The sequence below is a fragment of the Canis lupus genome, chromosome 6, assembly GCF_011100685.1.
Source record: "Canis lupus familiaris isolate Mischka breed German Shepherd chromosome 6, alternate assembly UU_Cfam_GSD_1.0, whole genome shotgun sequence".
NCBI classification, from domain to species: Eukaryota; Metazoa; Chordata; class Mammalia; order Carnivora; family Canidae; genus Canis; species Canis lupus.
The window spans coordinates 10571803-10585793 of NC_049227.1; the positions used below are offsets into that span (position 1 = coordinate 10571803).

Consider the following 13991-nt stretch of genomic DNA (forward strand, 5'->3'; position numbering starts at 1 on the left):
GTGAGGAAAAAATCTTTCCCGTGAACTATTTGCTATTGGCTTTAACTTGTGACTTTGTCTTCCAGGTTGTATGTGAATTGGAGGTTCATGAGGGGGATCGAAGCCCAGTTCCTCGCTCTACAGAAAGGGTTTAATGAACTTATTCCTCAACACTTACTGAAGCCTTTTGACCAGAAGGAACTAGAGGTGTGTGCTCAGCGGGACGAGCCAAGTTAGCAATAGAGGTCTCAGATGCCTTGTCTGACAGTGTGGCTTGCCTGCTCCCCAGCAAGGCTGGGGATTGTCAGGGTTCCAGAAGAATAGAGCTAGAGCCAGTGGGAGTCGAGGGTGTCTGAGCCTGTTTATGTCCACGCCGAGGGGCTGTCTGCTTTGGTGGAGTGAGTCTAGATTCTTCTCTGGATGTTGTGTGGGGCGTTCTGTGTCTTATCATATTTTTTAGGAGCTCTAGCCCTGGAGGTTCCTAAACCCCCTCCTGTGTATCCACCTCAGAGGGAAGAAATTATCTGCTCTCACCAGATTCTCCCACCACGTCAGCTTTCTGTTTTGGCTCTTGCTATTATTAGACTCAGAACAAAGTGTTACTGTCTTCTCTAATCACACTTCATGTGCTCGAACATAGTGGTTCATTCATCTCTAATCCACCTCCGATGCCAAATGGCTCAGGGCTCTGAAATCCTTCTGTCTTTCTGTCCCTGGTGAGGTGTCACCCGCGGCAGGCAGCAGCTCTGAGCGCCCTCCTTCCCCCAGTGCAAAAACACGTACGCAGCTCCTGGTGCGGTCCCTCTGCTCCAGATCTTGAGCTCCACCTGTCACGGCCCCTGAGCCCCCCACCCCCACCCCCGGATGTGCCCCTTTTTTACACTTGGCCCCTTTGGTCTTGCCAGTTGGTTCTCTTGTACCAACTCCTCGTGGATGTGGCACAAAACCACAAATGAATGTGGACTTGGTTGTTAGAACAGGAGCATGTGCCACAGGCCAGGGGTTGCAAAGTGGCACGAGGTGGCCATGAGTTGGAGGTACTGGGCTGCGGGCATCCTGCTGCACTCTCTGTTTGCCCAAGTCTGGAGCTAGTCTGTTCAGACACTGTAAATCACCTCCTTTCACGTCCTGGGCATGGGAGGTGTGTCGGGACCCTTGTTTGGACGTTCGAGAAGTAACCTGCCTCTGAACACCTTCACAGCTCATCATAGGCGGCCTGGATAAAATAGATGTGAGCGACTGGAAGTCCAACACTCGGCTGAAGCACTGCGTGGCCGACAGCAACATCGTCAGGTGGTTCTGGCAGGCCGTGGAGACCTTCGATGAGGAGAGGAGGGCCAGGCTCCTGCAGTTCGTGACTGGGTCCACTCGGGTCCCTCTCCAGGGGTTCAAGGCTTTGCAAGGTGACTGATGTGGAGGCAGGGCTCCTGACCCCTTGTGCGTGTGTGTGTGTGTGTGTGCGCCCTGCCCCCCCAACACGTGTCCCCTGCTAGGCTACAGCAGGAAGAGCTGGACCACCGTGGTGGGGTGGTTCTCCTGAAACATCTTCTAGGAAATGCTGTGGCCTGTGTTCCTTAACAAATGTCTAGCATTGCGGAGGTGCGCAGCTGGCAGAGAGGCTGCACTTGCTCCCTTGTAAAAGATGGTGGGCTCTAGTCGCCATTCTCCCTGGCGGCTCCACGGCTCAAGGCTGTATGATGTTTTGCCCAAGAAAATACCCATAAACACACAGGAGAGAAGCTCGGGAAAGCAAAGCCCAGCTCCCTGTTGAGCTCACCTTTTGCAGCATCCCTGGCCCAGTGGGCAAGTCTGCAGCCGCCGTGGTGGGTGCCGGCCAGCCAGGCACTTGTTCCAGGCTGAGTCGGGCAAGATCTGAGCAAGGAAGGGCCCTGGAGCCAGTGCCTCCCCTTTGCCCTATAGAATCGATTGGTAGAGGGAGGGTACAAAGAGCAACAAGGCTTTGGGGAAGAAATCAGAGTTTTTGAAGTGCAACATGGATTCATTTCTGAGTCTTCTGATAGCAGCTCTCTGTGTGCAGCCCTGAGATGTTGGGGGAAAGGCCTGGCCTGAGCATCAGGAGGTGGAGTCTCTTGTTGCCTTGTGGGTCATTAGTGCCAGGGGTCCTCCCCAGACCTCAGTTCCCTGCTCCGTGCAGATGCACTGCTTGATAGGCTCCGCTGTGCGGTTTGGGTACCCAGCCTCTCTCTTGTCTCTTCCGACTGTGATCAAAATAATCTGATGTCCAGAGTTTTGATAACCCTGAGAGCGGAGGGAAAAAGGTGAAGAATGATAGTGTACTAAAACTTAGTAAATGGAGTTCTGCATGTTACTAGTGACAGCAGATACACTGCACGTGTAGGATGTTCCCTGTAGACTCTTCTGTGTTTCAAGGACTTCTTTGACAGAAGTCACTTCCATCCCCTTGGGCTTTTGTCCTCGCTGTTTGTCTCTTTTCTTTTCCCATCGTTTCTCTGCCTGCAGAGATTTCCTGACCCTGTATCCTGCTTTTATTATAACTCTGCTGTCCTCTGCCAGTAGCAGGCCTGCTTGCTAAAAAATTGTTCAAAAAAAGGAAAAACATAACTAGTGGTTGAAGGATTTTACCCTTCAAATATGCCCACTTGAGTGGGGGGTTCCTGGCCAGGGTACCTGAGGAACACTCAGCAGTCTGCTCTGTCCCTGAGCTTTTCTAGAATGTCTGAGACAGGTCACAGGATGGCCACGGTCAGCATAGCCGAAAGCAGGCTGAGGTCATGCTGCAGTGTGAAGGCCGTGACCCTCTGGCAAGACGGGCAGCCCGGGCATGGGCTGGGGGTGTGGTTGGCAGTGGGGCCCGGGCCCTGCCTTTGAAGTGCATTAACTAGAATGTTTTCTTGTAAGGTTCTACAGGCGCCGCAGGGCCCCGGCTCTTCACCATCCACCTGATCGATGCCAACACAGACAACCTTCCAAAGGCCCACACCTGGTAAGGACCGGGATCCTGTCCCCATGGAGTGCCACCCTTTGTGTGACTCTTCTAAGCTCTTTTCTTTTATGTAGCACTGTGTCCTTTATCAGCATCCCAGAACAACTGGCTATGGCCCTGGTGTCAAATGGAACGAGCAGCCAGCAGTGTGTCACATGAGGCTTATCGGAAGTCTTTCATGAAACCAGTTTTGTTGTGTTGGCTGGCACTCCAGCAGCTCAGGTCTTGTCCTCACTGGGTCTTGTGTGAGCACACCTGTCCCTCTCAGTAGGAAAACTAGTTTTCATTTAAAATTTATTATTATTTTTTTTTTTTTGAGAGAGGACACGTACGTGCGAGTGGTAGGGAGGGGCAGAGGGAAAGGGAGAGTCCTAAGCAGGCTCCAGGACACTCAGTGTGACCCAGCGCTCCATCTCACGGACCTGAGATTGTGACCTGAGCTGAAATCAAGAGTCCCACCCGGGTGCCCCGAAAACGTAGTATTTTATATTTTTTAAAAGGCTTATTTTTTAAAAAGATTTTATTCATGAGAGACACACACACACAGAGAGGCAGAGATACAGGCAGAGGAAGAAGCAGGCTCCCCTCAGGAGAGCCCCATATGGGACTCCATCCCAGGACCCCAGGGTCATGACCTGAGCCGAAGGCGGATGTTCAACCACTTAGCAACCCAGGCCTCCCAAGACTTAAATATTTTAGAGAGAGAGGGTACGAGGGAGGGGCAGAGTGAGAGGGAAAGAGGAACCCAGGCAGACTCTGCACTGATCTCAGAGTCAGACCTGGGGCTTGGCCCCATGACCCTGGGATCAGGACCAGAGCCAAAACCATGAGTCACATGCTTAACCGACTGCACCACCCAGGTCCCCAAATCTGTAGTTTCTAATTTGGAGTTACCAGTCTTCACTTCCTGGGGCTCCGTTTCCTTTCTCAGAACTTTGTCCATGATGGATGCATGTTGTATATTGAAAAATGTTTCTTCCCTAAATTTTAACTTAAATAATATCTATAGCAGGTTACTTCCTTTGTGGTTTAAAAATCAAGTTACTTCCATACCGTTTGCCTCAGAAACTGTGTATTGAAAAGACTAGTGGTTCTAGTTCAGGAGAGCCAGCTCCTGGTCACCAGGATGCATCAGGGTGTAACAGAAGGTTCCTGATTGGGAACCTCAGGGCGTGGGTTCCGATGTCTGTGCCATCCCGAGGCCATGGCGAGGCTACAGCGCCCTGCCCAGCGAGGCCAACAGTGCCGTGTTGATGCCCGGCAGCTGCTGTGCTCCATGTAAGGCTCTGTCCGTTCATAGTTCTGTGCCTCGAGGGAACCAGATGTGAGGAGTGTCCTCTGATGCTTGAGTTTACAAAAAGACTCACCGCCATTCAGCCTAAATCTTTTTTTTTTTTTAATTTATTTTATTTTTTTATGATAGTCACAGAGAGAGAGAGAGAGGCAGAGACATAGGCAGAGGGAGAAGCAGGCTCCATGCACCGGGAGCCTGACGTGGGATTCGATCCCGGGTCTCCAGGATCGCGCCCTGGGCCAAAGGCAGGCGCCAAACCGCTGCGCCACCCAGGGATCCCCAGCCTAAATCTTTCTTGAGAAAAACCATCCTTAATTGCTTAACCCCTTGTAATTTAGTAAGCTACTACATGGCCTCTCGGTCTGAATTCTGTATTTTTTTATTTGTTAGGAGAGAATATCCTTCTTAAGGGTGTTCTTTTTTCCTTTTTCTTAAAAACAGCATTAGAAATGAATTTCCCCAGGGAAATGCTGGTTCATCATTTGTTTCATTTCAGTGTCAGAGATTTGACGTTTCATTAGTTTTGAGATAGAGCTTGTTTTTGCAAGAAGTATTCCAGGCTGGCCCATCTGGTCTCAGATCAAGTCACGGAGGATTAGACATGCAGTAGATTGTTAGTGGTGATCTGACCGCGGCTGGTCTGGTTTACAGTGGTCTCCCAAGCTGGTATTCCTGGTGCTGAGCAATAACTCCTCCCGAAGACAACAAACAAAACGAGCTGAGAGCTTTGTCCTAATAGAACCAAGAAATAGTAACTGGTTTCATTTTGGTTTTAAAGATCTTAGAAGCTGTTTTGCTGTGTGTTCAATGAAAAATCTTGACTTTCAAAGCAGAAGGACCAGGGAGAAGTGGAAAACTTGCCTCTACCTCCTTATCCCAACGAGGCGATGAGCTGCTTTCCCCTTCCCTTGGCTCCATCCCTCCTCCGTGCACCCACACACACACTCTGCTAGCTCAGGGCCACGAAGGCACTGCCCCCGCCTGTCCTGTCCTTGAAGTAGGTTCTAGGTCTGGACCACCCCCAGCAATGACTCTCCCGTCTTTTGTCCTGTTCCAGCTTTAATCGGATTGACATTCCACCTTATGAATCATATGAGAAGCTCTATGAGAAGCTGCTGACAGCCGTGGAGGAGACTTGTGGGTTTGCTGTGGAGTGAAGAGCAACCAAAGGCAACAGATTCTAGCTCATGACCACCAGACCAAAAGCAAGCTTTCTGTGTGCCTCCTGCGAAGCTGGCTGAGGCCCGGGAACCCTAGATAACCGGAGGGAAAGGGTTGTCTCCCCTCCTTTTCGTTGGGGGGAGCAAGGGGGGTGGGGGGACTTTGGTTGGTGGCTTCCACCCGTATTTTCCTCCTTTATGACAGTACTCCCACCCCCTTCCATCACCCATCCAATAAAAGGCAGCCAGGTTTAGCATTTGGCTTCGGTCACACAGGATATTCTATGACTGTAACCCTATGGTGAGAGGCTCACTGCCCTGTGGTCTTTAGCGGAGGATCGACCCACAAGTTCTGGAACTGAGCTTGACTTACTGAGGGTTCGTAACTGGTAGCTCCACTAGCTGTGCTGTGTCCAAACAGTCCCGAGGCCCTTTGCAAGTTCAGCAGCTCACATTCCAATCACAGCCTAGCAGTCTGCTCGGGGTAGCAGATTAATTTCTAACTGAAAAAAATAACCATATCTTCTGTCGGAATTCTACGGCAGGAAGCTTGCATCGAAAATGTGCTTCCCTTTTGGAAAGGTAAAGGAAACTAGGGCAGTTGTGCTGGAGGCCCGGGGTATTTTTCAGGGTGTCCTGGCTGAAAAATGTGTTTTGCATCGAGAAGAATGATCTTTCTGTTAAGAGTCCCCTTTGCCATGTTATTGATCTAGTTCAAGATATTTTTCCAGTGAAAATGCCACATAACAGAGCTTATAAAAGAACAGACCACACCAGCCTCAGATCTGTGCAGCCTGTCCTGCCTGTATGTGGGCTGGGCACCCCAACACTAACAAAGCACCGCATCACGGGAAGTTGCTACGAGCTGAACAAGAGAAGTCTGTTGTTCCAGCTGCTGGCTTGGTGTGCACTAGTCTAAAAGGGAGAGGGGGAGACGGATAACCTCAGTGACTTAGCTCCCCTCACCGAGTTGCTGTTCTGACAGTGGGGGAGGTTGGGGGGATGGTTCCACTCTGCTCATTCTGCTCATTCTCCAAGTGTCAGATGGCGACACTAGCAATCACTGCTCACTTCACTCGCCCAAACATCCTTCATGTGCTGAGCAAGGCCAAAGTCAGCCCAGACCCTGAGTTTCTAACACCCCTTTCCAATGGGCACAAGCAGTTCAAGCAGTATTTTAACTGGGTGGTTTGATTGGAGACAAACTTCCATGAAGGGAAGCGGCAGTGGCAGCAGCAGCAGCAGCAGCAAATTGTCCTGTTTGGTTTTTTGTTGTTTTTGTTTTGGGGGGGCCAGTGTGGGGTAATTAATTAGCACGACATTTCACTGTTGAAATTTTGCATTTGGTTTTGGAGTTAAGCGTTGGGATTCAGCTGTAGGTCTGAGATGGGTCTGGAAGGACTTTTTTGGATGACTCGGTTACTGAAATCTCTGGACCATGGTGGGTTTGGAGGCATGCTTACCCTTCCTATTTCGCTGTGGTTCTTCGGGTGCCCTGTGAGGAGCTCCGGGACCTCTTGGGGGAGAGACCCTCCTTTGGAATGAGGGGTTTGCCAGTTTGGTGGGCCACGGGTGCCGGCTGTGGGTGCCAGGAGCTGCGAGAGCACACTTCTGGGCTGCTCGTGGAGGTTCTAGGAGAGAGCGCGGAAGGAAAATTAAATCTATTCAGGAAGTCCAGGCCAACTTGTGGGCTTGGTCTTCCAGAAGCTCTGCCTTGCCCCCATTGGGCTTATCTTGTGTCTCGTTTACCATGATCCTTCTGAGGGCGTTCTAGAAGCTGGATCCCCCTTGTCTCTCTCATCCTCCCTCGTAATCTTCCTCTGGAAGAGCGAGGAAATACCCACTACAGACCTTCCCTTAGATAGGCCTCCTCTCCAAGGTGAACCTCCACAGTGTGAGGAGGAGTCCTCCCCGGGGGAGCTGAGAGCACCCCCTACCGTGGTGGGAAGGACCTCTAGAGTCTTCTGTGGTGTTGGCCAAAATCTGTAGGGATTAGTGAGGAGACGAGGGTCTAGTAGGGTTGTTGTGTTTGGCTCCTTTAAGACGATCTTCCTGCTGTGGGGAGGATCAGGGCACGGTCCTTAGGAACTGCACCTGCCAGCCCTGTGTTGCTCCCGTGTGTCAGGTTCAGATGTCACCTCAGCGAGCGTTACCTGTCTTGTAAGGCCTGGGTCTTGGCTCTTCTTCTTACACTTGCACGTGGGCACCCTCATCAGCTGTGTGGTACAAAGGAGCCTGAAAGGGCAGAACCTTCCAGAGCCCTGGTTTACTCTTGCCAAACGGGCTTGTCAGTGGCATCACACTTCTAGAACCTTCACTATCAACAGTGGATTGAGCTACCCCAAGAGTAGCATGGCAGACAGTGGGTGAAAGCTCCCGATCGCTCCACTTTGGGTCTGTGCAGACCCCGTTCCCCACAAGCTCTCGTTCGCCAGCCTCCTCAGTAATCCCCACCCACCCACCCGTCCCCCCTCACCTCTTTGCCCAGATGCTTCAGGGGCCCAACTTCCAGGCTTGCCCTCACCAGCGGTCATCAGCCGACCCTCAGGGATGTAGCAAACCACCGCTCTGCCAGTGCTGTAGGTAGGAAAACCAGAGGGGCCGTGTGGGGGCCATGAGGACAGCTCTCTTCTGAGGGGGACGTCTGCCCCCCAGGTGGAGCGTGTTCCCTAAGCTTGCTCAGCTGCGCGGTCCCAATTCAGGTGAGGTGGTCCTCAAACCTGGGCTGTCAGGAATGGCCTTCCGCAGAGAAGACGCCCCGTCCCCCAGCCCCATGTGCAGCCAGGTGTGTGCCGCACGGCAGCCTTCCCAAAACATAGTATGAATTTTTAAAATTTGTTTATTTTTGTTTCTCAACCACTTTATAATGTATTTTTTAATTTATTTTGTAACGTCTTGTTTTTAAGTATTGCTGCTATCCTTGTTATTCTTCCCACTGTTTTTATTGCTGATTTATTTTGTGAAAATTGTACACTAATGTTGTGTTTTATGTCAAAATCAAAAATATTTAAAGAAATACTAGTTCTATTTAATGTGGTTATGGAACCAGCTGGAAACACAAAACAAACAGTGATTGTACAGCAGGCTGGACCCGGGAGGTCAGATTCATTTTGTTACATATGCAATAAACTCACGACTTTACATTTTTTGGTGTCTGATATTTTGGTGTGGAAATGAGGTGGAGTTTGTTTTTTTGTTTTTGTTTTTTGTTTTTTTTTTTGTTTTTTCAGTCCCACAAAAAAGAAAGGTGATGGTTAGACAAACTTGGAATGGAAAAGGGACAAACTTTAGAGTTGTAGGGCAGCCCGGGTGGCTCAGCGGTTTGGCGCCACCTTTAGCCTGGGGCGTGATCCTGGAGTCCCGGGATCCGGGAGTCCCACGTTGGGCTCCCTGCATGGAGACTGTGTCTCTGCCTCTCTCTCTCTCTCTCTCTCTCTCTCTCTCTCTCTCTCTCTCCTCTGTGTGTGTGTCTCTCATGAATAAATGAGTAAAATCTTTTTTAAAAAAACTTTTAAAAAAACTTTAGAATTGTAGAAAGAGTGAATAAAAACACAGCAAGCAGTTGAACGTGCTCTGTCGAAAAACTTGTGGGCTAGAGAAAGTTTTGAATCTGTTAACTGGTATCTTCACACACTGGGCATACTCATTGGTTTGCATTTTTATTTTCCTTTTCAATTATTTTTTTTGTGATAAAACACACATAGTATCTATCAGTTAACCCATTGGTAAAGTCCACTCCAGTGGCAATGAAAACATTCACAGCATAGTGCAATAATGACCACCGTCTATACCCAAACCTCTTAAGACATCCTCCCAGACTAAAACTCTGGACCCACTAACTAGTAACCCCCATTCCTCCATCCCCTGACCCTTGGTCACCTCTGTTCTGCTTTGTCTGTGAACCTGCCCATTCTAGGGACATCATATAAGTGGAATCTTATATGAAATAGTTGTCTCCCCAGGTCTTATTTCACTTAGCAGACTTCACGGTCCACTTGTGTTAGAGCTTATACCACAATTCCATTCCTTTTTATGGCTGAGTAATGCTCTCTTGTAGGAATGTAGCACATTTTGCATTTCCCTTGGTTTGATGGACACTTGTCGTGATAGTTGACTTTATGTGTTGACTTGATCTGGCCATGGTACCCAGAAGAGACATTCTGGACTAACAGCTGTGTTGTCTTTGCTTCCTTTCAGAGTGTTGTGTAGTCTCCAGTGTCTAAGTCACTAGCCTCTTTGGTTAAGTTTATTTCTAAGTATTGTGTTCTTTTAAATGCTATTTTAAATGGAATTTTTAATTTTCAGATTATACACTGTTATTGTCTAAAAACACAACTGGCTGGTGTGTTGACTTTTATCCTTCAACTTTGCAGATTTCATTTATCCTAATGATGCATGTATAATCTTTAAAGTTGTCAATATATGAGATCGTATTGTCAGCAATTTTATCTTTTCCTTTCCAATTTGAATGCCTGTTTCTTTATTTTCTTGCCTAATTGCTCTGGCTAGGACTTCCAGTACTATGTTCAATGGAAGTAATGAAAGTGGACATGCTGTCTTGTTCCTGATCTGAGAGGAAAAATTGTTAGTCCTTTACTTTTAGGAATGATAGGACCTGTGGGATATTTCATGTATGGCTTTTACCGTGTTGAGGCATTTTCCCACTATTGCTAGTTTGTTGAGTGTTTTTATTATGAAAAGGTATTGAATTCTGTCAAATGATTCTGTGTCAGTTGAGATAATCATTTTCCCTTTCATTCTGTTAATATGGCATATTAAATCGATTTTTATATACTGAATGATCCTTGCATTTTGGTGATCCTACTTTGTCATGATGTGTTTAATCCTTTTACTGTGTTGTTGTATTCAATTTGCTAATGTTTTGTTGGAAATGTTTTACATCAATATTTGTGAGGGCTACTGACTGATTGCTTTCTTGTAGTGTCTTTGTCTGGCTTTGGCATCAAGGTGATGCTGGCCTCCTAAGAATGAGTTAGAAAGCATTCTCTTCTCTTTCTGGAAGAGTCTGAGGAGGATTGGTGTCTGTTCTTTAAATGTTTGGTAGAATTCACTGATGAAGCCATTGGGTTTCGGACTTTTCTTGTTGGGAGGCATTTGATTACTGACTCAATCTCCTTACTAGTTATATATAGGTCCATTCAGACTTTATTTCTTCATGATTCAGTCTTAGTAGGTTGTGTTTCTAGAAATGTGTCCATTTCATCCAGGTTATCCATTTTGTTGGCATACAATTATTCATAGAGCTCTCTTATAATCCTTCTTAATGTATTTGTAGTAAGGTGCCCTCTTGTGTGGTTGAGTTCACATCTTTCCCCTGCCATAGGCATTTAGCTAAAGGTTTCCCATTATGTTGATTTTTTGATAGAACCAACTCTTGACTTCAGTGGCTTTCTGTTTTCTGTTCTCTCTCTGCTGTGATATTGTTTCTTTCCTACTGCTAGCTTTCAGCTTAGTTTTATCTTCTTTTTCTAGTTCCTTATGGTATAAGGTAGGTGTTTTATTTCAGACCTTCCTTCTTTTTTAATGTAAGCATTTATAGCTTTAAGTTTCCTTCTTAGTGCTGCTTTGTGTTTTCATGATCACTTATCTCAAGATAGTTTTTTTTTTTTCCAAGATAGGTTCTAATTTCCCTTGTAATGTATTGCTTTACTTCCACATACTCATGAATTTTCTTTCTGTTACTGATTTCTAGCTTCATTCCATTGTGGGAGGAGCAACTGTGTTGTATGCTTTCAATCTTCTAAAATTTTTTGAGACTCGACTCATGGCCTTACAGAATGTGGCCTATTATGGAGAATGTTCCCTGTGCCCTTGAGGAAAAGGTATATTCTGCTGCTGTTGGCGGAGATATTTGTATATAGGTTGATTAGGTCCAAATGGTCTCTAGTGTTCAAGTCCTCACAAGATCCTACTGATCTTCTAGTTGGTTGTTCTAACTTACTCAGAGTGAGGTCCTAAAGAATCCTATTAAGTAGAGCTGTCCATTTTGCCCTTCAGTTTTTCAGTGTTTGCTGTGGGTGTCTCTGGGTTTATCTTGTTGAAATTTGTCGAGTTTCTTAAAATTGTATGTCCATTTCTATACTCAGATTTGAGAAATTTTTGTCCATCACTTCAAGTATGTTCTCTGCTCCTTTCCCCTCTCTTTCTCCATTTGGGACCCCAGTAATGCAAATCTTTGTTTAATGGTGTCCCATAAGGCCCTTAGGCCCTCTTTGCTTTTCATTGTTTTTCTTTTTGCTCCTCTGTTTCACTGATTTCAAATGACTTGTCTTAAGTTCACAGATGCTTTTGACGGCTCAGGTCTGCTGCTGAATCCCTATATTGTATTTTTCAGTTCAGCTGTTGTATTTTTTAGCTCCAGAATTTGGCTCTTTTTACTAATATACTTCAAGAAGGTAACTTTTTGATACTCTCATTTTGTTCATATATCAGTTGCTTGATTTCCTTTAGTTCTCTGAGAATATTTAACAGTTATTTTAAAGTCTTTTCTAGTAAGCCTGATGCCTGTGGTTCTCCAGGGATGGTTTCTAGGGTTTCTGAAGATAATATTTTGTTTCTTTGAACGTTTCCGTTTTCCTGTTTCTTTGTATGCCTTGAGATCTTTCATTGAAAACAAAAGATTTGGGCAGCCTGGGTGGCTTTTAGTGCAGCCTTCAGCCCAAGGCATGACCCCGGGGTCCCGGGATAGAGTCCCGCGTTGGGCTCCCTGCATAGGGCCTGCTTCTCCCTCTGCCTGTGTCTCTGCCTCTCTCTCTCTGTCTCTCATGAATAAATAAATAAAATCTTAAAAAAAAAAAAGCCATAAATACCTTTTTAAAAAAACAAACAAAAGATTTGTTTTGAAATCATTTGAAAAAACAGCCATATCTTCCCATTCTTTGCAGAATGGCAGGAAGACCTTCACTAATTAGCAGAGTGTGTTCTAAAACTTGTGATCAACCCAGAGTGATGGCTTAAGTCAGGTCTTTTTTGGGCTCGTGTCCTGCCTGGGCCCATACATTTCCCAAGCACTCTCTGCCCCTTTTCCCCATACACATGTGGCTGCTTTTAAGAAGTCCTAATATCCCAAAATCTCACCCCAGCTTCTTCTCGGGACCTTAGACATGTTACTGTATTTTGCTTCTCATAATATCTTGCCCCAGGCATCTGTAGGTCTGCACATGTTGTGTTGCTTGCTGCTGCCAACCTGCAGTCCCTCATGCCATCTTCTCCAGCTCCAAGCCAGGCAAGACAGAAACCAGGCCCTCGGGCAGTCCGGACAGCTCAGAACATGGCAAATGAGTTCTGCTCTCCTCCTTTCGTCACAAGGAAGGAAACCAGGAATTGGGCTGCTTCCTCCCAACCACGCATTGTTGTGCTAGGAGGGGTTGAGACAACGGCAAACAAAACTGCCACAGAATTCCCTGCCATTTTGACTGTGGCTTTTTCTTGATGGCATTCACCTGCTTGCTGTAAATTTTTGTCTGCTTTCCAGAGGGCCTATAAAGTTATTTTAGTCTGTAGTTGTTTTTATGTATGTATTTTCAGTGTTTCCAAGGGGGTAGCACAGGCCTGGAACTTCTAGTTAGACATCTTCAATCTCTGCCTTTTGATTAGAGAGTTTAATATATTGACATTTAGTTACTTAGAAGAAGGAACTTGTCTCTTCCATTTATTATTCATCTTCTATGTACGTTATAGTTTTTTTTTGTCCCTTACTTCCTCCATTAACTGCCTTTCGTATCTGATTTTTTTATAGCGACATGTTTTGAATCTCTTCTGGTTTCCTTTTGTATATATTCTATAGATGTTTTATTGGTGGTTATGCAGGGATTACACTTAACATCCTAATATTGCAACAACCTAATTTATGCCAATTTGAATAGCACATAAAATTCCCTGCTCCCGTGCAGCTCCATCTCCCCCTATGATTGATGTCACAGATTACATCTCGATACATTGTGTGCCCAGTAATATAGATTAGTTTTTTATGTATTTAAATCCTGTAGAAAATTTAAAAAGCCGACTTACAAACCAAAATTATAATACTAGCTTTTATAATAGTCCATGTGTTACTTTTACTGGGGATTTTGACTTCTGCTTGCAGCTTTGAGTTACTGTCTAGCAAGCATCCTTTATTTCGAATAGAAGGGACTTCTTAAGCACTTTTTGTAAAGCAGTCCTGGTGGCACACACCCTCATTTGTGAAGAGCAATTTTGCTGGATATAGAATTCTGAAAGTATCTTTCATCAGTTTGAATAAATCAGTCCTCTGCTTTCCGACCTTCAAAGTTGGATAAGAAATCTGATCATCTTATTGAGGATCTCTTGTACATGACAAGTCACCTCTCTTGCTGCTTTCAAGATTCTTTATCTTGCTGTTTCCTTGAGTTAGTTCCATCTGGAGTTTGTCCAGCTTCTTATACATATAGATTGATGTGTTTCATCAAATTGAGAAGTTCTGGGTCGTTGTTTCTTTTTTATTTTTTTTCATTTATTTATGATAGTCACACACAGAGAGAGAGAGAGAGAGAGGCAGAGACATAGGCAGAGGGAGAAGCAGGCTCCATGCACCGGAAGCCTGATGTGGGAT

General features: G+C 46.1%; 1 protein-coding gene across 2 annotated transcripts in view; it reads left to right on the top strand.

The window, feature by feature from the left end:
* Window positions 1-8544, top strand: part of SMURF1 (SMAD specific E3 ubiquitin protein ligase 1) — a 113454-nt gene extending 104910 nt beyond the window's left edge. Inside the window, exons 15-18 of one of the 2 annotated variants that reach the window (XM_038539444.1) lie at window positions 66-186; window positions 1181-1382; window positions 2860-2944; window positions 5296-8544. In XM_038539444.1, the coding sequence (XP_038395372.1) occupies window positions 66-186; window positions 1181-1382; window positions 2860-2944; window positions 5296-5395 (508 nt within the window). In that variant the 3' untranslated portion in view covers window positions 5396-8544. The remainder of the gene's footprint in view (window positions 1-65; window positions 187-1180; window positions 1383-2859; window positions 2945-5295) is intronic. The other variant, XM_038539445.1, reaches the window with a different exon arrangement.
* Window positions 8545-13991: the final 5447 nt, after the last annotated feature.